General features: G+C 41.7%; 2 protein-coding genes across 6 annotated transcripts in view; one reads left to right on the plus strand and one right to left on the minus strand.

Annotated features, from left to right (window-relative positions):
• The window catches only part of SLC38A4 (solute carrier family 38 member 4), a 64,208-nt gene that overhangs the window by 20,598 nt on the left and 18,282 nt on the right, over positions 1-25,328 (minus strand). For 3 of the 5 annotated variants that reach the window (XM_090042400.1, XM_090042404.1, XM_090042402.1), the window contains 3 exons: positions 5,350-5,580; positions 4,022-4,100; positions 2,528-2,643 (listed from right to left, as the gene is read on the minus strand). In XM_090042400.1, the coding sequence (XP_089898526.1) occupies positions 2,528-2,643; positions 4,022-4,100; positions 5,350-5,468 (314 nt within the window). In that variant the 5' untranslated portion in view covers positions 5,469-5,580. Of the gene's footprint in view, positions 1-2,527; positions 2,644-4,021; positions 4,101-5,349; positions 5,581-7,071; positions 7,144-12,556; positions 12,616-25,328 lie in introns of those variants that run through there. The other 2 variants (XM_090042401.1, XM_090042403.1) reach the window with 2 other exon arrangements.
• The window catches only part of LOC149865765 (uncharacterized), a 49,216-nt gene that overhangs the window by 16,651 nt on the left and 7,237 nt on the right, over positions 1-25,328 (plus strand). Inside the window, exon 3 of the mRNA XM_090042405.1 lies at positions 10,223-10,270. The gene's annotated coding sequence lies outside the window, so the exon portion shown is untranslated. The remainder of the gene's footprint in view (positions 1-10,222; positions 10,271-25,328) is intronic.

Genomic DNA, 25,328 nt, shown 5'->3' on the forward strand with positions numbered 1-25,328 from the left:
ATGGCGGCCCTCAAGCAGAGCCCTGATAAAACCATCTGGGCTACACACAGATAGATAGATTGTGCTGGATTCAGGATGTTACTCTCACGCACTTATTGGCAGATAATTTTAACCCCTCTCCTTATAATGAACCTTTGAGTCAACTGATAAAAAATGTAACAACTTCAAGCCTTTGGGCACCCAGTACTTTTGAAAATCAAGACACTTAGCTGCCTCATTATAGAGCCTAACTTTAAAAGCCTATTTATTTTTTAGGAGATATTTCGTAAAGCTAGTATCTAGCATAACATCATACGACATCAGAAATCGGTATGCTATCATTTAGTGGTGTCCAAACAGATTTAATCCTGATTATCATCTTGCTTCTTTCAGATTCAATTACAATTTTGTATTATTTCAGTGGTCACTATCTTTGTGAACTACTGGCCCAAGAAACTAGTACTTTAAGGCATTTTCCTCTGGGCAGTATACCCTCTTGTCATACCATTCTTCCTTCAGCCTGCCAGAGATTTTTGGAGCTGGATTAGAATGCTGTTCTGAGGCTAGGAAACTACACAGCTGTTAACTAGCAGATTTCTGTTAAAATGAGATTGTTGCCATATGGGTTTAATACAGATAACAAACCACTGATAGAAAGCTCTTAAATTAGCTATACTGCAAGAAGGAAGCAGGATTATAAGGTGCCTGTGTACTGTCAGGTTCCCTTGGGATCTGTATGGGGTTGGGAGCAAAGTTCCCAGTACATTTTCTATTGCTGTTGAATTGCAAGGCCCATGTCTCCTCAATACAGTTATGAATCTATTCCCCACAAGGGAAGAATACGTTTGCTTAGTTACAGGAGCCTTCCTTTCCCTTTCTATGAAAAATCTCTCAAAAAGAGAGAATTAGGGCCATCTGAGAACACAGTAAAATATAATCTGAATTAAGATTAGTTCATTTTTTCTCTTAACAAATGGACTTTTTCAGTTCCATTAAAAGCTGAAGTCATGCTCTATAAAAACAGAAGAATGTATAGCAAACATACGCATGCCATCAAAGTAACCATATCCTCCACATAGTTCTCCACTTTTAAAGGAGACTTTATCCCATGAGGAGAAGAATGTTCTCATCCACAAAGTATGAAACTATGACAGGAAAATAAATGAGCAGCTGGGTGGAGAAAGGGGTTTATGTTTGTCTTTAATATACAGAACACTATTGCTTTGCTTAAATGTTACCTCAGGCAAAGCCTGACATTTTGTTTAATGGCTGCCAATAAATTTTAACATAACTGGGCTTATGTCACTGTGCATATATTAAATTTTATTTTTTTTTGTAGCCACAGCTATGAACATGCTGAACCTGAACAGTATGGATTTACAGTGTAATGGATTTTTTTTTCTAGCTTGGGCTCATATACAGTGGCTTTTTTGCCCAATACTACTGAGATAGTTTTCTGGATTCAAGTTTAGAGTTCATAAAAGCTTTTTGAAGTTTCTCAGTACTAAAGTATTCATTTTAATAAGCAGTTTTTACTTTTGCAGGTTCATTTGCTATCTCTAAGGTATTTAACCCCATATTTGAAGGTGCTGAACTGGTAGCAGTTGCATCCAAAATTAATTTTGAGGAACGATTCAACAGGCAAAAACAGGAAATGCAATTAACAACTTCAGCCTCACCACAACATTTCAAAGCAAGCTTTCTGAGTTTTTGGTATGTAATTTAAAAAAAATAAGGGAACAGGCACAGAAAAAGCTCTGCAAACTGATTTGAAGGTGTACTTGTCTTTAGTGATGTAAAATAATGGCTTATGCAGCATGCTAAACCTTTTTCTAAACAAAGAGGACTGAAGCCAATAACTGGATTATAAAACTAAAGCCACTTATTGAAGTGAAACAGTTCTTCAGAATGTTCCCTCTCAACCTTGATAGGGTTGAACATAGATTAAAAACTGCATGCAGACATTTGCTGCTGTCTATCAAAACATATCCTGTATAGATACTGTATGTCATCTACATGCCATTGCTGTCATCTGTAGTAGCACATGGCTACAAATAGATTTGAAGGAGTGGTTAACACTGAGTCTCAATAAATCTGTAGCTGCTTTTTTATTCAAAACTGGCTGGAGCTGAAAATGTATTCCAGGTCTATATGACCAGTGGGTTTTCTGCCTCCATTTCTATATAGTGATTATATGGTTATAATTCAGTGCATAATGTATTGCTTTTGTGGAACTGCCTGTACTGAAATAGTGAGACTGCTGCTGCTGTTATTTTAGGGGAAGTTAGCTGTCCTTCCAATCTGGCATTTACTGGACAGTATGAATTCACACAAGACAGTCTAGCTGAAAACATAGCTGAAATTAGAGTTTTATCAGCATTAGACAGATTTTTGCAATGCAATTTAAATGTTTCCAATGGTGGAGACTTCACAGATATCTTTAACCACAGAATGTGTTCTCAAACATTTTTATTCAACCACAGAAGCCTTGGCTTTGACGTTCTAATTATCTTCTGCTCTACCTTTGAACCCCCTTTCATTGACTTACACAAACAGTATAATTCCGGTGTTGGCCATGGCATATGACAGCCCTAAGATGCCACTGCCCATGATGGCATTGCTCAAGTTAAACGCGGACATGCCAAAAGATGCAGTTCCTGGATGCTGTTGGAAACAACAAAAGAAAATGGCAATTAATTTGTGCTTTAATGATGGCAATGTAAAACTGCTGTTTTCTTAGTTGCTGTTTTTCACCCTCAAGTGCCATTTTGAGTGATGTAGATAGTCTTCCCACGTGTTTGATCCTGAGAGTGTTTACTGTCAGATGAATTCCCCTTCACTTCAAGTACTAGTCATAAAAGTAAATAGTTGCAGCAGCAGCACCATTGCTCTTTTTATCTCCAAAGCAAGTGGAAAATGATATCCATAATAATGAATGAGATAAAAACTGCAAGTAATGTTTATAATTACTCAACAAAAATGACATTTTCAATTAACTGGCTTTTTTTGGGCTTATAATAGCCTTAAGTATAAACTTTGAATGAAGATAAGTATCAAGACATAACAGCAGAAAAAAACAGTGCTTCATGCTCTTATACTCGTTAAGGAACTCCACTGATTTCAGTAGAGTCCTGGAATTATTTAATATTTATATTACCCTGAGGCCCAGAGCCCTTTATCAAGATAGCAATATGCTGGGGACTGTAAAAAGTCAGATGCAGAAACAGTCTACCTTAAAGATGTTTTAGTCTAAGACCCTGATCCTGCAAATGCTTAGACATATCCTTAACTCTGCGCATGGGAGAATTTCCTAATAGCTCAAGGGATGGCCCATGGTGCATAAAGTTAAATATGTGCATTTGCATGATGGAAGCCTCTGATTTGTGTAAAGCTGATCACATCTGGCTCCACTGTTTTAAGCAGGATGCATTAAAGTTTGGTTGTACACTGAAATGCGACTCTAAGAAAGGAATGGTCCAGGTTTGTTTGCTCAATTTACAAGATTTTTCTCTAACTATTGACAATCAAGCTGGGTTATTTTCTTCTCTGCCATCAGCAGTAACAGAGTTCCTATGGACCAAACACTATCCTCGGTAACACGTGTGCAAACTCGCTGATGACTGACAGTTACAACTTCTGGGACAATGGGATTGCAAAGATGGAGTTGAGGACAAATATGGAGAATATGGACACAGGAATCTTTAAGGCTGAGAGTTCAAAAACATCTGTGTACTTGTAAATAGAGCAGGTTTCATTAAGAAATCATTTGTGTGTGTTAAACATGGAACCTCATATCTTTTTTATAATCAGAGTAGAGACACACATAGTACTTCTAGTGACACATGATGCCATACTATGCATAAAAACATATATAACCTGCTTTTGAAAACAGAAGTAAACTGAATAGACAGAATATGCTTTAGAATAACACTTTTCAAAATAACTTTCAAAATAACTTTTGCAGAGACTCAGCTAGACTATTTTTATTTCCCAATATTCATGTTTTTATTACTTAAAAAATAACAATAAACAATAAACTTACATATTCTTCTTTATAGTCTTCCAATTTCTTTTTTTCCAGATATCCATTTGTAAGGAACTTCTGACTTTCTGCATATTGACTGAATACAAAGAAATTCCAAAATGAGAAAACAGTGACTAACTTTTTAATGCACTAGATACTAATTTCCACTGAAATTAGTGGAAAGTCTTCTGCTGAATTAAGATTTGAATTAAGAAATCCTTACTCAGTTTTTATTTAGCATTTCTTCAAACAAAATGCCCTTGGAATCTTTGGAAATGTTGCTTAAGGAAGCACATGATTTAAACTGAATATGGTGCTTAGAATTTTGCTTAAGAATGAATGTTATGTTTAGCTTTAGGAATATTTAAGCTACAAGTCAGGCTGTGGTCCTGAATGCATCTCTCACCTTCTCTGTTCTTTGCTGCTTTCCCAGAATCTTACACCTTGGCACTTTTATTTACATTCTTGCATGCCTTGTTCCATTAAATCACATATATCTGGATTGCGTTCAGAAACCCCATCCAGCAAGCAATACTCTTTTCATTTCAAATCCATCCTTAAAATGCACTTTTTTCAACTCTCAACCAAACCTTAATTGCTTTTATTTATCCAAAAATGTTTGGATCTAGACCTGAAGTTTGATTTGGGTCACATTCTGGTGTCAATTAGAAACTATGATTTTCTTTTAAGTGTTAAACTGAATTCTGGAGCCAGGCATATCACCTAAAAACAATGGATAACATATTTAACTGTGGTTCCCAAAGTTATACTCCTAACTCTTTATTTAAGCACCTGAAAAATGGGTTGATTTTCACTGCTGTTCAGTACCCACCACTGCCACTAACTTCCATGGGAGTTTTGCTTCAGAAAAACTTTCCAGTATAAAAAACTCGATTCTTAATTGCATGCTTAATGGGGTCATTACTTTGTCTTGAACTTAGTTTTAAACTAGTTGTTTTTAAACTAAAAGACATGTGAACACACAAACCATAAACAAACAATTCCAAGTGAAAAAATTTATATTTAGGTAAAAATATTCCTGCAATTCCCCATTTATAGATGTTCACATTAATAAGGTGAATTGAACTATTATGAAATTGAACAGCATGGGTTCAGAGTCATGAGGTATGGAATCAAAACTGACAAATGTCCCTACAAAACCTGCCAACGCATCTCATCATTGGATTATCCCAGCTATTCTAGCCAGACTGTTCTATTCCAGTCATGCCAAAGAATACAGTGATGGGGCAATATTCACGAAACCATTTTATTGATTTAAATATGTCACCTAATAAGTCTCTGATTACTTCATTTTAGCTTTCCTATAAAAACATTTAAATGCATACCTGCTAATAGTAGCCTTTTCTGAATCTCCTGTTTCAGTGTAGCTGTCTTCAATGCTTTCTCCACTATTGCTTTCATCATCAAGTTCGATGTTGACTTTCTGCAGTTCCATGCGATCCATTTGAGCTGTCAGCACTTTCCAGCACACACTCGAGCTTCTTCAGGGTAAACAGTACTGCACCTTCTGCTTAAAGGTTCCCTCCAGAATGTGTTGACTTTCAGAACACTCTGTTCTGCAAACAAAATACAAAAGAACTCATTAGTGTTTTCCTCAAATTAGACAAATGAGTGTGAATGACTAGTTTGTGTTTGTTCTTTGTAATAACATTAAGAGAGGAAACTGCTGCAGACTGAGAAAATTCTGGATAAATACAAGCACAATGCTCCTTTATATTGCTACTTTCCTCTCTGCTTGTCTCAAAATGGTAGGAAATCAGAAACCAATGATATATAAAAAGCTCCCAGCTTCCTTTAGGTTAATAAAATAGGGATGTGTGTATGTGGAATATGGGCAAATAATTAGCATAGAAGGATATTCTGCATAATTATTAAAAGGCCCCCCTTTATCTGAGATTAAATACAACAGTATTTTCATTTTTCTAAGCATCATAGTGGATGTTGCAATGAAGTGGCTTCTCTGAATAATAATTCTTGAAACATTTATTGCTAGTTAATTATTGCTACACATTGAGAAAGTAACAGAAAATGTATTTTACCCCCGCCCATCTGACTTTAAAATGCATTTATCAAAACTTTTAGAAAGGTATATATTTTTTTACATATCTACACAGTTTAGCATCAAACTATTGATATAGTGGACTCTCATCATAGGGGGTCTTTAACTTTTTAAGCCATCTAAATACTCATCTAAAAATGGACCAACATACAGCATAGAATTAAGAGAGATCTTACTTATTTTTATGAGGATTTGTCCTTACTGATTTATTTGCATCTACATTTTCTTAGATAATCCTAAATTACAAAGTAACTTTTATAGCTGTTCCTTATTCCCATGTTTAATAATAAAACACCAGTACTATGCATTCATAGGGCACTTTTTAATTGCTCAGAGAGATTTCCCAGGGTATTCCCATTTCACAGATAAGGAAACAAAATGAAGAAATTACTGGGCCAGGTATCCAGGTTGACTGGGCCAGAGTCATAAAGCTTGCTACCAACAACTGAGTATAGAGCTGCATACTTTAGACTTCTTACATTTTACCTCCCAGTACAGCACAGTAATTGGGTCTAGTACATAGGTCCTGAGTTGAACTATTTACTAGAAAAGTAAATATTGTATTCTTAAAGCTCCAGTTAAATGCACATAAATGCTGCATAATAAAAAATAGTATTTAAAAACACAGTGCAACAAATATTTTCTATTTTTTCTTCATTCGAGCTCCAACACTGCAATTACTCATTACAAACTTTCCAGGTTTTGCATTCCAGAATCTTTAGCTGATTACTGAAACTTTATTACTCTATGTTGCCATAAACATGCCATGCCCAAACTAATGTAGAGTCTCCAGTTTATTTATAGCAGCACAACATAACAGTTCACGTACAGAACATGCAAATGTAAACTTTAAACACCAGTATGGGAAGCTAGGACTCACCTTCTGTCAAAAACTACAGTAAATTACTCAATTTTTTCCTGGAAATAATAGTCTTGATATAACAACTGAAAGCTAAGGAATATCACACTGTTTTATGCAATTTCCTACCTGAGTTAGCTGCTGTTTATTCCTTTCTGCCACTTCTCCAGCACTGAAACTGAGACTGATTAATGAATCTGGCATTGGGTCAGAGAGAGCCAGGCAGGCTTGAATTCCAAGGGCCAGATTCTGTCCTCTCATTGAAGAAATTAAAGAACTGGGTCCTTTCTGACACAAGGGCATATTCATTCATAGCAGTATCTCTAAAACCAGATATCTTCCCCTATGGGAACCAGATTGACACAGGTTCCAAATGTTTATTTTTAATCTGTAGCTAAAAATTAGACAAATCAGACTAAGTGATCCAAAACTTCCCACCAAAACCTCTATGATAAGGAATCATAGAAAATTAGCGTTGGAAGGGACCTCAGGAGGTCTAGTCCAACCCCCTGCTCAGATCAAGATCATCCCTAAGAAAATCCCCATTGTGCACAATAAAAATGCTTGTTACAAAAATCTTCTTCCAACAAGTATCATTTCAATACATGCATTTTCTTAGTTGAAGGGTGAGGAAACGATGTAGCAAACATGTTGCCATGAATTAATTTACTGATGGATTAACCTGAGAGAAATTCTGTGTGATATTAGACAGCCTGTACTATATATGGAAAAGAAGGAAGAAAGTGACAGAAATATGTCTTAGGACATAAGTACCAACACAAAATTGGAGCCAGCCTGTGTGCATGTAGTCTGAATGGATTATAATTGTGTCCATGCATGTTTGCAGGATCAGGCCTTTGGTGTAAAACAGTGATTCTCAACCGAGGTACCATGGCATGCTGGGCTACCTGAAGATCCTTCCAAGGGTGCTACAGGGTGCCATGCAATGTTAGCACTGTTAAGTGTACAAACATGATTCAGAAGATAAACCCTGAGATTTCAAAATGCAACTAAAATGCACAACTTACTTTCACAAATTTATTTACTTTCTTGAATGTTAGGCAAATAAATCAAGGGTTTTGATAAAAATTCTCAACAGTTAGCCAAAGGCTCCAAAAGAACACAAGCATATCATTCCTAATTATCTGGTCAATTTTAGAAACTTCCTGCTACTTTCCTACTTGCTTAGATTTTGATTTTCTGCCCAGAATGCAGACAGAATTTCTGCCTGATATAAAAACAAACATACCTATGAATGCAAATCCATAGTATTAGAAGCCATTCTGAGCTGTTGTGGTCTTCCTGAGTTCTTTGCAACAGAAGAATTGCTCTATTATTCTTCCATAGTCAAAAAACAAGTGAAAAACTAAGAGCTGGCATTTTCTAAGGAGTCCATTGAGGGGTGCCTAGAGTCTAAATAGGTTGAGAACTACTGGTGTAGAACCACAATTGGTTTTATGTTCAAGTCCTTCAAGCACTTGCTAATGAGTACAGTGTTTGACCAGGCAGCTCCATTAACCTTCATCAGCATCTAGAGCAGAAGCGGGCAATTACTTAGACCTACAGGCCAGAAAGAGAGTTTTGATGAGCTGCTGTGGACTGGGTCAGCAATTCCATTCCCAACAACTCACCAAAACTCCCTCTGGGGCTTGGTGGGTGGGGAACAGTGTTCAGGAGCAGGACAGGTATTATCTGCTCCCTGCATGTCCTGCCCTGTGCAGGGGAAGAAGGGTTGTATGGGGTGTGTGGAAGGGGCATGTGTGTGGGGAGGGGGGGACTGTCTGTAGCCTTCTGGGGGTGAGGAGAGAGGGGGAGTGCTGGGGGTGTGTGGAGGAAGCATGCGCATGTGCGGGAGGGGGCTTCCTGGGAGCCAGCCAGGGGTGAGGGGAGGCAGGGGGTGCATGCAGCAGAGCTCTCCTGGTTGGTGGCTGCCCCCACAGTGCTCTGCATGGCCATATCGTGCTCGCATCCACACCTGCTGGCCCCGGCCCCCACAGCCCCAGCCCTGATTTTGGCCCCAGCCTGGGACTCAGCCAGCATGCAGCTTCTGGTGTGGCTGTTGCCAGCATGGCTGCAGCCAGCTGCCGGGAGGTGCAGGGTGCACAGCAGCACCCGGCCGACTGCAGCCACACCAGGAACAGCTCCACTGGAAGCTGTGCATGCTGGCTGTGGATCAGACAGGTGGGAAGCCTCAGCTGGGTGGTTCCTGCCCAGCTCATGGAGCTCTGGCTTCAGGCCACCTTCCACCCACTCTGCCCACCTGCAGATGGCTGCTAATCACACCAGGTGGGTGGAGCAGGTAGAAGGTGGCTGGGAGCTAGAGCTGAGCTTCATGCACTGAGCAGGAGCTGCCCAGCTAAAGCTTCTACCCCACCTGCCTGCCCGGTGTGGTGTGGCAGGAGCAGGAGCTGCAGCTGGAGGCAAGGGGAGCAGAATAGCTGTTGAGCTGGGCCCCAGCCAATATGCAGGTTCTAGCGGGGCTGTTTGCAGTGTGGCTGCAGCCAGTCTGGTGCAGCTGTGCTCCCCTCATCTTCAGTGGGCACTCCTCTTCCTTCTCTTGCCCCTGTTGCACTGCCCTGGGCAGGCAGGCGGAGAGAAAGCTTCAGCTTGGCAGCTCCCACTGGAGGTGAGGGGAGTAGAGGAACATCTGGCCAGCTCCAGCAGCACTGGGAACAGCTCCGCCAGAAGCTGCATGCTGGCTAGGGCCAGGACCAGCAGGAGCAGCACAGCGTGGGCTGCCCTGCAGGAGCGGGTGGGGCTTGGCTTCATGTGGAGCACCACGGGGGCAGCTGCAGGCCAGATCCAGTCAGTTGGCGGGCACGCTATATTATGCCCACCCCTGATCTAGAGAACAAAGCCCTTAACTTTTTGAAATCCATTTCTCCTTGGCCCATCTTGCAAACTCAAATATGAGACACTCCGGGCTTGTGAGAAGTCTTAGGTTTGGGGAAAACACTTACTAACCCCAAGTTACTGAGGACATAGAATCATACAGAAGTAGGGTTAAAAGGGACCTCCACTGGTCGTCTAGTCCAAACCCCTGCCTGATAATCACTATCCAAACTATCTTATACAAATCCATTGTGTAATGTGCATAAGTACTCACAGGAGCAGGCTTCAGTGAGAAGGACTTCCTGCACAGTTATGTGAGTGCTTAGTTGAAAATTGTAAAGAGGAAAATATTGGAAATGACATTATTCTGAGTTCTCCTTACTCTGGGCTTTTGTCATACTTACTGAAATCTTGCACTTTATTTTACATTATACAATCTATTTTACAGACACCATCCCAGAAGGAGATATTGGAAGTCAGTATTCCCCCATCCCAGGTGAGTGCAAGGCTATAGTCACGCTTCCTTTTGCACTTTCTCTAGCTCAGGGGTTGGCAACTTATAACCACAACACCCTACAGCTTGAGACACAACAGTGCCATGGACCACCATTCTCCTCTGGCCCATCTCTGTACTCTCTCATCCCCATAATACAGCCTCAGCCAAAACGTATGCTGCTGATAGGCATGGTGAGTGAACATTTTGAGCAGCTGATTTAGCAGCAACAGTGACCAGAGGCTGCAGTGTGGAGGAGAGCAGCCTTTCAGCCAGAACAGGAATGCTGGAACAGCTGGAAAGGATCAGTGCAACCACAGTAAAAAGCAGAACAGGGAACATGGGCCAAATCAGGAAGCTGATGGTTGTTGATTGGCCCTGTTCTAGCGTAATACATCTTTAGTTCTTCGCTGCCCAATCACGGTTTCAGCTGTGCAACGGAGTGTTCCCCTCCATCTACCTCTAGACCAGTCTTTTGGAAAATTTAGGTTTGAATCCTCTCTGGTTCATTATGGAATTGATCCTGGGATTTCTACTTCCTGGGTTAACCCTAGATTTTTGTTAATCAAAGAAAAGATCTCAGTTTGCATCTCCCCTTTTAGACCTGCTTTAAAAGAAAACGGTGGCTGCAGCTGCATTTTATGTGAAGCCCAATGCTGTTGGTTGCATATTAGATGCATTTGACAATCCCTGCTAGATTAAGCCCTTCAAGCAATTTAGGGAATACTTAGTTCCTGCATGTGAGGCAGGCTTAGGCATGGGCTAGCTGCTGAGCAGCTCAGTCCTGTCAAGATCGGGGCAGTTCTAGTCAGGTGCAGACGAACAACTCAAGATGCCTGAGAAACTTCACCAAAATGAAGAGTGAAAGCATCTTTGGAGCTTAGGTACTTCTGTTATTAGGTAGCAGGTGAGTGAGGATTTTGGGGATCAGAATTTTGGATTAGGCAGGCTAAGACTTTCAAAGCTTCAAGGCTAATGCATTCAAGACACGCAAATGCTTTCAAGGCTCCGTTTTCAGAACTTCCATCTTTCTTTTTGCCCCTTCAGGATTTTGCTAATCTCTTTTCTTTTACAAAGTCACACTGAAAGTACAGACACAAATAGGGAAGAAGTCTGAATTCTGTATACACCTCCTTTCTCTTAATTATGATTGCTGCCATTTTATTCTTATGCTTACATGTAAGATAAAGCCCATTAGATCATGAGTGACTGGTGCCTCCTGAATCTGGTGGGGCACCTGCAGAAGCTGCTGACAGTCATGGCCCTACCAGGGTGGCACCAGCCCTGCCGACAGCATCAGTGTTGGCTGTCGGGGAGGGGCACCAGCCCCATCAGGGGAACCCCTGTGCATCCCCTACCAGTTGTCTATGCATTAGATTAATTATTTCCTTTAAATTCAGCTATACCATGCCTTCCTTTATGCTTCCTCCAGTTTCATTTAATTGTAAAGAAAGGATTTTTTTTCTTTTTGTATGCCAGCATTAACGTGGAAACACTGGATGTAAAAAAATACTTCTTTCTCCTTCTGGAGAAATTATGCATCCTAGTGAAGTACCATTTTTCTCAAATTGTCTTGTTAATCTACTCTGCCTTAGAGCAGGATATACTTTTCTAAAATGCTTTCAGAAAATGTATTTAGTTAAATTCAGTATGAGTTTTGGTTTATCAGACAAGCAAATAAAACAAGATAAAACTAACGTACATTTTATGCATTTTACAATGTTCAAGGTGACTTGCCCCATCACTATATCTGCTTTAGCAGATTTTCTTATTTCTAAGTCTCCAGGGCAGTCAATTTAAAGAACTAATGTTTCTACAGCAGTTTGAAAGAAAAAGCCCTAATTGTGATATTTAGGGAAATCAACAACTAAAATGCACAACTTGCTTTCACAAATTCATTTACTTTCTTGAATGTTAGCTAAATAAATCAAGAGTTTTGATAAAAATTCTCAACAGTTAGCCAAAAGCTCCAAATGAACACAAGCATATCATTCCTAATTATCTGGTCAATTTTAGAAACTTCCTGCTACTTTTCTACTTGCTTAGATTTTGATTTTCTGCCCAGAACACAGACTGAATTTCTGCCCGATATAAAAACAAACATACCTATAATGCAAATTACAACTATAGCCAATCTTAACTGCCAGTCTTTCACATTTTGTTTACATGTACTAATGAATGAAGAACACCTTTCTAGGGTTATTTTTTCTAATTCTTCAGCTTAAACAGATATAGAAGTAGTATAAGATAAAACTAGTAAGTTTTGCAAAGATACATTTTTAGGTTTACCTCTAGGTGAAACAGGTAATCTTGCTTTCTAAGCAGAAAGTATCTTTTAGGAATTGCACCTGTAACAGAAAATGTGCTCATATGAGACTTTCTGGAGCTGGAGAATGATTTAAAGACAAATGGGAGTGTATCAGATGAACCAATCAACAGCAACTACACCCCAACACCTCCCTTTGACAAACTTGCGTCAGATCTTAAAAAAAAAAAAAGAAAAAAGAAGAAAACAGGTAAATCAGTTTACTGGTGAAAAGTGAGGGCAAACTTCACAGTCACCGGAGCTATTTTTTTCTAAGCTTAGCACTATTACAAGACACACAAGTGCAGACAGTTTTGCCTGGACCTGTGTCATTCATTCAGGATGATTTTTGCTAATTTTGATTTTCAAGAGATAAAAGAATTTGAAAACTCTGTTTATTATCATCCTCAAACTTATGGTAACACAAAAGCACTAATCATGAACTTACAGCCTGAAGGTCTTATTTCTGCCATTGACTTTAGCTCTAGCAATCTCTACCCAGACAGGATGGTGACATTGGCGTGTGCAATTAGACATACTGGATAGCCTGTCTGTGACTTAAATTTCCCTGTCTAAAAAAATATGATGGCAAATACTGTAATTACTTACCGCAAGGGGCTGTTGAAAAGATTTAGTCTACTATTTCTAATGAACTATATACGGCATGTGGTAAATATTACTTAATTGAAATGTATCCTTATGAAGAAGTTTATACTTTTGATACTGCAGTTATGCACCTTGGCTAAGTACAGACAGTCAAAAAGCCCAAGGCTGAATTGATTCAGTGTGTAAATTGAACCAATAAGCAAGTGAACAGAAATTCACTTTTAAAACAGGAAAGGCAGCCAGACCCCTGCAGTGGCCCGTACCAGCAGCTGGGTGGCGAAAGAGCATGTCTCCCAGTCCACCAGCCACTGATAAGAGAAGGGAGGGAAACTGCAAGGGCCCTTGGAGGTTTTTTCTCCCTCCCTGCTTGAGGGGAGAGGGGAGGTGTGGCAAGCACTTGGCCCAGCCCAGCTGGCTGCGTATGTGAAGGGGGTGTTTAAATTTCCACCCTGGCCTGCACAGACCCCAGCTGGGATCTGCCTGGCAGGGGGTGGGAGGTTGGCACAGGCAACTGGTAAGGGGAGTATGGGGGAGGGAGCTGGCACGCTCTCTCTGAGATTGGTCCCTGACTCAGCACCGCTAAGGACAGGGCAGTTTTTTTGCCATGCATGCCAGTGGCATGTTGGGGGGTGGCACTAAGCTGTGGCACAGAAATATAGAAGTGGATATTGGCCTTTTGGCCTGTCCCCGGGACCACCCACAAATTGTGCACTCCATGAGATTCAGGAGGCACCAGCCACACCTGAAGGTTGTGGGGAAGGGGGGATTAAGCCCTCAGAGGCTCGGGCAGGGAGGGGGACAAAAGGCTCTGAGGGCTTCCTTCCTCCCTTTCTCCCCACCAGGCAGACCCCAGCTGGGGTCTGGTGCTAGGGCTCCCCCCTACCCTTCTCTGCCAGCCGGAGCAGTGATAGTGCTCTGGCCAGGGAGCAGAAGGGTGGGGCAGACACTACTCTGCCGGAGCAGATGGCACAGCATAGCCAGGGCTGCAAAGCACCCTGGGATGCTGGGGGGCTGAGTTAACTTGAATTGGGAGGAGATCTAGGACAGAAGTTCCATCAACCAGCTTGATCTAAATCAGTTAAGTTTGATACTACATCCAACAAGGTTTATCTTAAACTAGTTTTGGCCATTTTGAAAGTAATTTATGTGCACTGAACTTCTGTTTTGTTACAGGTTTCAACTGGTTTCTGATCACTTAATCCAGTTTATCTGTAACTTCTGTCCCTAGCCCTTCAGAGTTGAGGCCCTTTTTGTCAATTTAATACTTCTTTAAAAAACTTGGGGATGTAGTGATCAACACTCGGACTGCATGATTGAGATGAGTGCAAGCAAAGTAATTAAAATATTATATTAACATTTTATGTATTATTTCAATATTATTTCACTTTACCATGAATAAAGTTGTCTGGCAATGGATGTAAATCCACTCACTCATATTTAGAGTTGGGTAGGAATTTTTTTCAGCAAAATACTTTTTTTGCCAAAAGGTAATGATTCATCAAAGCTAAACCACAGTTGGAACCATTACTAGTTCCAGTGTAAATTTCATCAGGTGTCTCAGGCACAGGATGGCACTTCCAGTCACAATCTACCCAACCCAGAATAACCTAGTGGTTGAGGCACTGCACCAAAACAGGCAGTGCATGGACTTGAGCTGGGTCTCTAATAGCCTGTGTTGGCTTTGCCACTTAACTACTGTACTCTGAAAGGGTGCGTGTGTGTGGGTTGTGGGCCTTTTTGTGGCACTTTATGAAAAAATTCAAAATACCTGAACCTGAGCCTTGTCATAGTGTTGAATTAAATATTTTACAAAATTCTTATTTTCTTTTTCAGTCCCATTTATGATTGATCACATTTTCAGGGGCAAGATCTGAGTCATACAAATAAAAAACACACTGAACAGCTGTCTGAAACAGGTGGGTGTTTTTAAATTTAAATAGGCCCCAATCACTGATTTGCTGCAAAATATTATACCTACTATTGCTAGAAGTAAGGCCAAAGGTTACAGTAACTGAAAGGAAAAAAAGGAACCCCTATTTTTCAGTTTGCTTGCTTAGTACGCTCGGCAGAACTCCGGGCACAGTCAGTTTCATCATTTGCCCTCGTGTTTGTGTGGCTGTCTCAGTGAGCAACAGGGGAGAGAAAAACATTTTTTAAACAAATGGAAATGTGATTGAAAACCATAAAAAAAATGGCAGGGGGATTAAGGCAGAGATATAGTAACAAATTAGCAGCAGCTGTAAAAATTTTTCATTCATATTTGGAACCTGATTTGAACAACAGAAAAGAACAAAAATATGAAGATTAGCTTTCATTTACCTTTCAAATACCAAGAATGTGAGTTTACCATTTAGCAATGTGCTGCAATCTCCTATTTGTAGCCAAATTAGAAGGACTTAGAAGAATGACTCTTGGCCATAGTAGGGCTGGCCTGCCTGATTAAAAAGCCTATTTCCATTTCATAGAGCTACTGAAACAAACAAAGTAAACACCAAACAGCAAAGCGCCTCAGGGGAAAACCAGGAGCAATGGTCATAAACTTCTAGAAGAAGGTTTCAGACTGGATATAAGGAAAAACTTCTTCATGGTTCACATGTCCAGACTCTGGAATAGACTGCCAGCGGGGGTGGTGTAGGCGCCTACCCTGGAGATCTTCAGAAGTAGACTGGACACACACCTTGCTGCGGTTATTTGACCCGAGCGGTCTTTCCTGCCCAGAGCAGGGGAGCTGGACACAATGATCTCATGAGGTCCCTTCTAGCCCTAAACTTCTGTGAATCTTTAACAGCTTCTTGGTACTTAAGTAACACTCCAAATCCAGGAGCTAACATGCTAATTCAGGAAAAACCAGTCTGCCAGATAGTCCTAATACTTACATTCCAAATGACTTTAACAGGTCTTACCTGTTGGGAGGGACAGGAGTAGATCCACAAACAAGGGAAGGGTGGGACTGGGAATCCCAACGTTTTTGGCAGGCATGTCACAAATTAGCCCCATACCCTCTCCAAGTGTCACTCTGATCCCCTACCCCTGCTTGAAAAGCTGCTTTGGATTTTGTGCCCCTGCCCAGTTTCCTGCTTTTTCTTCTGCCTTCTCTTATCTGCTGCTGTGCTACCCTGATCTGACACACAGAGAGACTGCCTGTGCCAGTTTAGCCACCCCTTGGCTGACAGATGGCTGTGGGAGACCTATTCATGCTTATCCAGAGTAAGCATAAGAACAACAGTCTTCCACAGTTCCAGGTATTTGTTTAAATAAGGTCTGTTTTACCTAAGAATTAGGTTAACATAAATTATATTAACCAGTGTCAGTTGCTAGGTAGAATTTGACACTGCCTCGGAAGCATGTGTAACTTATGAGGAGAGGCTGCGGGACCTGAACCTGTTCAGCCTCCAGAAGAGAAGGCTGAGGGGGGATCTTGTGGCCTGTTACAAACTAGTCAGAGGGGATCAGCAGGCACTGGTGTTTACCACAGCACTACCCAGGAGTGACCAGGAATAACGGTCACAAGCTGGCAGAGGGTAGGTTTAGGTTAGATATCAGGAAGCGCTACTTCACGGTCAGGGCAGCTAGGATCTGGAACCGACTTCCAAGAGAAGTGGTGCTGGCTCCTACCCTGGGGGTCTTTAAGAGGAGGCAGGATGAACACCTTGCTGGGGTCGTTTAACCCCAGCACTCTTTCCTGCCATGGCAGGGGGTCGGACTAGATGACTCAGGTCCCTTCCAGCCCTAGAAACTATGAAACTTTGATAAGGTGAAGATTGTGCATTTTCTCATCAGACTTCAGCAGTGTTTGAAACAGAGAACAGAAGGCAAAATGCCTCCCACCCATTCACAGCTACCCAATATAGAGAATGACACTTAGCTGTCCCTCACACTAAAACACAGCAGCTGGTTTAAGACAGAAAATGGTTGGTCAAAACTTGCTTTGATTATTGAAGTACTGATAATGTTGGTAGACTGCTGTAGTTTGAACTACAGTGATCCTAAAGAGGCTGGAGATGCTTTTATTTAAGTGGCAAGCCACATTTTTACTCTGTTTTCCTGAATATTTTAGTTCCTTATTGTTTCTTTTAACATTTTCATTTTTACTGTTTTTCACAAGATAGGCCACTTTCCTGTAAGCTTTTTATTTTTCCCTTTTTAAATTTGATTGCAGTGAGCCCATTTGGGTCCAACTGTTGCCCTTTATGCTCACAGGAGACCTCCTTGCTACAAAAGCATTACTCGTGTAAGACAGTGGAATTTGACTCAGACTGATGATGACACATCAATTACTCTAAGAAAAGTACCATTTTGATAAACGCTCAGCTCCAAATTCTATGGCTCTTACTCTGTCACTGAAGCCAGAGGAGCTTGTTTTTGGAGTAACGACTACAGAACTGGCTGTCCATTTCTATCTAGTGTCCAAGCTAGAAAGAAAAGTGAAGCATGCTCTAACTATTATAACTGTTCACTGGTGCTAAAGAAGGCGATCAGATCACTATCAATGACATGGGTATCACTGAACATCCTGGATTCAAAGCACTCGAGCCATACTCACACATTGGACTCAAACCAAACTTGAAAAAGGATTAGAATACATTCCCCCTACAGATTGTTTCAATTCTAGACAAATCTCATTCCACATTTAAAGGGGCCAAATCTTTTATTCCTTATTTCAAGTGAGCAGGGAGGGGGTTTATGTTCCCGATGTGAGGACTGCAGCCAGGGTCTGCCTGGCCAGAGTGTAGCAGCCCTTGTCAGGCTTCCCCCCACTCCCTTGCTGCTTAAACTGCGGAGGGGTGGGGCGCAGCTAGTCCCCCCCCACCCTGAAGCAAAGAGGGATTTAATCTCTCCCTCCGTCCCCTGTCCCACTGGCAGCTGGGGTGTTCCTGGCCAGGGCAGAGCAGCCCCTGTCAGGCATTCCCCCGCTCCCCACTCCAGCAGCAGGGGCACGAATGTGGCCAGAGCCAGCTGACTTGGCCCTGCCATCTGCTTGCCTCACCCATGGCTGGGGCTGTGGGGCTGAGCCAGGCTGGCCTGTGGATGCTGCTGAGGGTGGACACAGAGGGGCCAGCCCCCTCCCAGTGGGCTGCAGAATGGCCTGGGGCAGTGTGGGCTGCATGGCCAGATTGCTCCCAGGTCCCCATGTCCAGACCAGACGGGGCTGTCGTGGAGTTGCAGCCAACTGGGAGGGGCCCAGCAGCCGTGTGCTGCATCTGCCACCACACACCCTGTTCTGTGCAGCACTCAGTGGTTGCAGCCATACTACAAGCTGCACACTGGCCAGGGCTGACAGGGTTCTCTCTCCTTTCCCTCCCGCTGGGCTCAAGTTTCCCGCCTGCGTACCCACAGCAGTGCAGCAGGGGCAGGGGTTGCAGCAGCAGCTGAAGGTGATGGAGGCAGACAGCCTCGCCAGCCACAGCTTTTGGTGCAGCTGCAGCTGCTGGGTGCTGCAAGGACAGCGCGTGCAGTGACAGCTGCCAGGCTCCAGGCCTGCTGGCACTTCTAAGCAGCCAGCCTGGGCAGCCCACTGCCCTGCCGGCTGCCACCCATGCCACCGAACTCAGCTGTTATACAGCCGCAGCCAGCTGGGAAAGGCCTTGCCCCTGAGGCCCGGACCAGGCTGGCTGCAGCTCCATGACAGCTCCACCCAGCCTGTGTCCAGGGAGCCAGGTGCAATCTGTTTGTGCAGCTCCCATGGCCCAAGTCTGAGCTGTAGCCCAATGGGAAGTGTCCAACCCCTGTGGCCCAGCCTGGGTTGGCACCCTTGTGTCTGCTCTCAACAGCATCCACAGGCCAGCCCAGCTCAGCCGCACAGCCCCAGTCATAACTGCAGCCCCGGGTTGATGGCATGGTCATGCTGGCCGGCTCTGGTGAGGCCTGCCACATGAGTAGGGGGGAAAGCTGGGCAGACCCCACCTGGGGTCCTCATGTCCATGCACGAGAGGGGAGACAGGAGTTTAATCCCCCCCTTCTCCCCTTTGCCTGAGGCACGGCCTTAGGGACAAGCCTGGTAAGGGCTGCTTTCCTCCTCCAGACTGGTTGGGATCCTTACAGCTCAGCTTCCCTCCAGCCTTGTGGCCACTGAGGAAAGAAAGGGAGGGCTGTTTTAGAGCCCCCTGGCTTCTAGCCTGAGCTACTGCAGGCATGTGATTTCATTTCTGGAATCAAAAGTGAATGTCTAGTCATTTGCAAATCAGTTCAATCTATGCACGTTAGACTAACCTGCAAAAATTGAATCAATTCAGGCTTGGGCTTTTTGAATGTCTGTCTCTACCCTGGATGATTTATCCTTACTTAAGAAATCTGCTTTTCATATATAAGAACAATTTCAGAACTATGCCTGTGTGGTTACAATTCTCATATACATGTATCTCACATATATACATATGAGAATTATAACCATACAGGCAATTCTAAAATTGTTCCTATATATGAAAAGCAGATTTCTGAATTCTTAAATTTTTTTGTTTGCCAACAGAGCTTTGACAGTTTGCTTGCCATTTTAAGTGAGGCTACAGATGACAAAATACTTTGCTCATGAAGCTACAATCTCCCTCCATTATAATGAATGATGGTGCCCCAAGTTCTAAAGATTTATTATTGCCAGATTCTCCAGGCAGAACTTAAAAGGATTTAGAATATATTTTCATAAACACAAAATATACAAGTGAAAAATAAAGTACAACTGGATACAAAACATGTTTTTACTTATTGTTTGAATGCTGTCAGAAATGGACACAAACATGTTCTCTAGATTTTTACCCCAGGCCTTTTTGTTGTTCCACACCCTGAAATAATAAAGGCTAGGTCAGAGAAGCCAATTTTTGATATCAACTATTAAAAAGATTTTTTTTGACAATACTCTCAAGAACTTCCTGTGCCATTAGGATTATTATTGGCTACAACCCTGGGTCTGAGAAACATGCAGATCCACCTGTGGATTCTCACTGCAAGCTTGTGGCTATTATTTGTATTCTAAAAGTGTCCACATGTGTTTGATGCTTAACAAATAAGAAAGAATGTGCTGTCCCCGCTCTCTACTAAAAAGGAGAAAACAAACATAGCCACAGGGTAGGGGAACAGTGATCCAGTTGAGTAGCCAACTGGTGACTGACTGTATCCAAATAATGCAATGAATTAGTGGCTTAATGTATATAAATAAAACAGGATTATTGGGATATGATATATAGGTGACTAGACCTGTGTCATACTTGTACATATAACAGGTCCTTTGCCTCTCTAACTACTTTGAGTTTCTGATCACTATCTTATTCATTTCATCACATAACAAGAGAACACACCTTGAAGAGGCTTAATTTCATGTTAGTATAATATGTATGGCCCCAAAGCTAACATGAAGTAGTGATTTCTATGTTGAAAGACTATTCCATAAACACCTTTCTGTGTAGGTTTTCTTGATGGTAAGTAGTACAGAAACCCAGAGACCCTACAGTGCCTTCGATAGGTGTTGTTTCTTAACACCAAGGCACCACTTTGCAGGAAAGGATGGTGTCTTCTTTTCATGTAACATGCACCCTTGTCCATGTGGAGCCTGCTCTGCTGGCTGCTAGAGAGGGGACGAAACCACCCTTCTGTATTTTCTTGCCTGCCCTCATTTACTATGATTTTTCAAAGGCCATTATTTGGAGCAATGCTTATGCCTGCTGAATGCCAAGATTGCAATACTGCCTGTCCCATGTTTTCTATCCCATATCATTTTTTAGGCTGGCTACAATTTAGTCCTGCTCATCCATTCTTTTAGAAGACAAAGAGTCTACATTGGCATGTTCAAATAAACCAGATGAGATCCAAGTGAATCTGTGAAAACTGTCAGAATTTGTTGTCATTAGCAAACTCTACTACAGAGTGATTCTTCTGTTTATACTGATTTAGCAATCTGAAAATGTATCTCAACACACACATTATTGAGTAACATTAGCATTGTCATTATTTAAGCTATGATAACAAATTTGGTTCTTTAAAAACCCACCTTCAAATGCCTAGCAATGGTGACAATTTACTGTGTTTCCATGTTTACTAATATTAACAAGCAGAATGAAATAGAAATGAAGCTTGATTCTCATCAACATAATGACCCATTTCTAATATTCTGGCACTAGAAAGGGACCTTACTGTGCATGAAAATCAAGCCCATAATCCTTACAATCTAGAAGGATGGTTTAGAAGTCTAGAACTCAGGTTCAATTTCTTGTTCTGCCATCCCTACTACTCAGTTAGGTCCAGATCAACAAGATAATTTATGTGACTAAAGTAGTACTTAGTAGTATTTAGGCACTTAAGTCCAAGACCACAGCTCTCAAAAACTCTGTCTGAGCCCTTAGATGTCTCATATTTCACCAGGAAAATTTCCAAAAGGTGCCTAATGTTCAGCTCCCACTCTACTGGGGAAGGGCTATGCAACTCAGTGCCTTTCTCCTGCCCAATGCGCTGAGGATCCTCAAATTTAAGCTTGTCCTTACCACGGTCATCTCAGATTCCCAACCTATGGACAATGCTAAAACACACCAAAGGAACTGGGCAGCATGTAAAAAACATTTTCATTCAATACCATGACTGGAAAAGAAGGGAGTTGTACGTCTGTGTTATACAACAGTATGAAGTGGTCAGTACACTTGTCCTGAAAGTGGAATTCTTGGGCTCAACATCTTCCTCAGCCTTGTGGGATTCAAATATACATCTTTTGCTTCTTTGGAGTGCAGTAACTGCTAAGTGAGATTCCAGTCATTACTCACCATCCTCTTGCTCTAGAGATGGGGAGCAAGGCTATTTAGTCAAGTGATGGGGTCATGAGAGGACCTAAGATAGATCGGTTGTTAATTAATTTACAAGTTAATTAACAACTTGTAAAAAAACAAGTAATACAGAAAATGTAGCTTAAAGTACCGGTGCTTAACTTATAACCTGCAGGCCGGATGTCATCTGGCCTATGGAACTCCTCATGGGTCTGGACGATTGGCAGTGGAAGAGTAGTGGCAGGATCAACTGCTGTGGCCACAAGAGCCAAGTCAGTTGACACTGTCACTACATGCTTGCTGCTGAAGTTCCAGACCTTTGGGAAGTCCCATGGGCCAGACGACATAGCTGTATGCAGCAGCACAATCTAGTGTGCAAGGCTGGTTTGCTGCTGGATTTGGTGTGCAGAATCAGGCTGTCTGCAGCTGGATCCAGTGTGCAACACTGGATGGGGCCAGGCCCATGTGCTGGATCATACCCAGGGACCAGCCCTATGCCATTTGTCTGGCCCATAGGACTGGGTAAGTTGAGTAGCATTGGTTTAAAGTAAAACATTCTGTTTTGTTTCTTATTTAAGGTTTTAAAATTTCAGCTTGGGAAATGTTATTCTTCCCCCCATCAATTTCATGTATTTATATGTTATGGTGTTCCCTATCCCCCATGGTGGCTTTATATAATGCTTTATCAGCTTTCAGAGAAATAACAGACAACCAGATGACTTATAACAATGATTCATATTATTGTTATTCCTCATTATTATTGTTGCCATGTGAGATGATGGTGGATGTGCATTTTTTCCCCTTTAAAAGGAAAAATCTGGCTTACGTTGTAAGTCTTTAAATTGTGTTTATTATACTAATGAAATCATGTTTATTACACTCATGTTTTTATAGCCCTTTGGTTAACTTGTAAAAAACATGTTTTTAGTCTCATCTAATTATGAACATGCAGGTTTGCCAGACTTGATCAGACTATTGATTCTCCAACTTCAATAACTTATCTTGACAGTGGCCAATATTTGATGTTTCACCATGTATCTACATTGCTCCTAACCTCAAATACCTCAGCTAATTCTAGGAGGTCCTACATGAGGAGAATGTTCCTTTCTGATTCATAAATCTGAAATATGAGCTTTTATTTTGCTACATTCCTTTTATTTTACTGTGTTCTTTCTGCAGTGGAGTCCAATCTTTGGAGTGGGAATTGTCACTTATTATGCTTTTATAGTAATTAGGGCAATGATATCTCAGCCGTATTTCCCTATGGGCTATACTGCAATAAAAATGTAATAGTAACATGTAACTAATATTTTATATTGTTACAAAAACACTGAATTTATATAGAATGGCTGATGTGTACTGGATTTCTGATTCCTATTGAAACTACAACTTGAGTGCATGTATTTTCCCCAGGTTTTTTTCAATTAATACAAAACACATTCACAGAAATACCATATTTACTTGTATCCAAAATGAGATTTCCTTCCCCATTTAACACCGGGGGGGCGGGAGGAATGGGGGGAGGCCTCATCTTGTATCTGAGTCCCAGGGCCGGGATCAAGGTGGCTGGAGGCAGTTCCTGAGGTGGAGAAGCAGAGGAGACCGTGTGCTGCAAGGGGGAAGGAGAGCAGGGGAGACTGTGCAACACAGGATAGGAAGCATGGTGCGGGTGGGAGAACAGGGGACACCATGTGGTGCAGTGCAGTGAGTAGGAAGAAGACTGAGGGCAGCAGGAGATGTGCAGTCAGAGGAGCTGCTATTGCTCCAGTTGTGGCTCTGTCTCTGACCTGACCAGGGGCTACAGCTGGAGCTGGAGCTGGAGTTGTCACAGGGTAAGTGGTGTAAGGGGGGCAAGTGGCCAAGGGCACAGGCACGTTTGGGGTGGGGAGGTGACAGGAAGGACAGGCACAGAAGAAGACAGACATTGGGAGGAGGCAAATAGCAGGGAGAGAGCATAGGGGCAGGGGCAAAGGGTGGGAGTCAGGCTATTTGCTCCTGCTGTTGCTTGCACCTGCTGCTTGCACCCCTGCCGCTGCTTTCTTTGCTGCACTGGTGGCGGGGGTGGGATACACATTTAAGAAAACACTTCCATAATTAGATTCTATACATGGAAAAGTGTAACAAACTTAGAATTTTCCATGTATAGAATCTAAGTATTCAGGAGACATCTTAAATTCAAAGTCATCTTGGATTTGGGTAAATACGATAATTGGACTGAAAATCCAGTCTCTGTTCTTCATACTGCTGCTTCCTATATTATCTCAAAACCAGCAGTCAAGGATGATAGAATTGTAAAGTATTTGGAACACGATGGGATTTTGCCTTAGACATCCCAACAGCAGACTCTAGTCTAAAAAAGACTACAGTTTACGGTCTTGTTATGTGATTAACTTACTGCTGGCACTGTTATAGATGCAAATAGATTATACAGAAGATCCTGCACTTGTAATTAATTAATTATGGTTACTATATTAGGTTAAATGAAATACTGGATTTAAATGTTCTTAAATAGGATTAAATCTGTTGGGTTGGCTTCTTCAATCTGTCTGCTTGGTTAGATCTCTTGATCCCATGCCACCAAACCCTGTATACTTTTTAACTGCTGAGGATCAACTTTAAATTATGGGATCTTATGAGGGCCCCTAAATAACCTGACACCTGTATTAAACAGGACACAGGATGGTGACGGTTTCTTGCTTTGGTTTCTCTGCCTTTGCACCACTGGAGGAGTCACGTGTGCAAGGGGAATTTTTTTTGCCATTTGTTCCTAGCCAGTTTGCACCCACCCTGTACAACTGGGCAATGCAAGGAGGGTTTAGTTGATGAGAAGATTCACCTGACTATATCTGGATTAAATAGACAGGATCAAAGACATTTTTCAATGCATTCACACCTGATATAGAGGGAAAAACCCTTCCACAAATGTTTAAACTGGTTTATGCCTAGCTTAAGTGCACTTAGTATGTAAACTGTTTTATCTCATACACAATAATATAAAAATGATGTACTAATCATTCTGAATGAAATATGATCTAGTCAAGATGTTAGTTTAAATAGAAACAGTTGTCTTTTGTGAATATGAAAATCTCTCTCATACAGGTTTTAAAGTTTTAGAAAATTATATTAAGAATGTTTCTTAATGACTATTATAAAAGCATTACTTAAAACAATTACATGAATTAGTTCAACACAATTTTTCAACTGAACAACACTATTTTGGCACAATGACAGATTAAGTTGACCGCTTTTCTAATTAATGGAAGATTGGTTCCTTCCAGCAATTACACTCTGATTAGTCCACAGCAAGCAAATTTGCCATTACTGAGCCCCCACTGCTATCAAAAGTTTTTTATTGTTTGCTTTTTATTCCCTCCTTAATCCTAAAAACAAACCAAAACAATGTCCCCTA

The sequence above is a fragment of the Crocodylus siamensis genome, chromosome 4 (assembly GCF_052110815.1).
Source record: "Crocodylus siamensis isolate JL-2025a chromosome 4, ASM5211081v1, whole genome shotgun sequence".
Lineage (NCBI taxonomy): Eukaryota > Metazoa > Chordata > Crocodylia > Crocodylidae > Crocodylus > Crocodylus siamensis.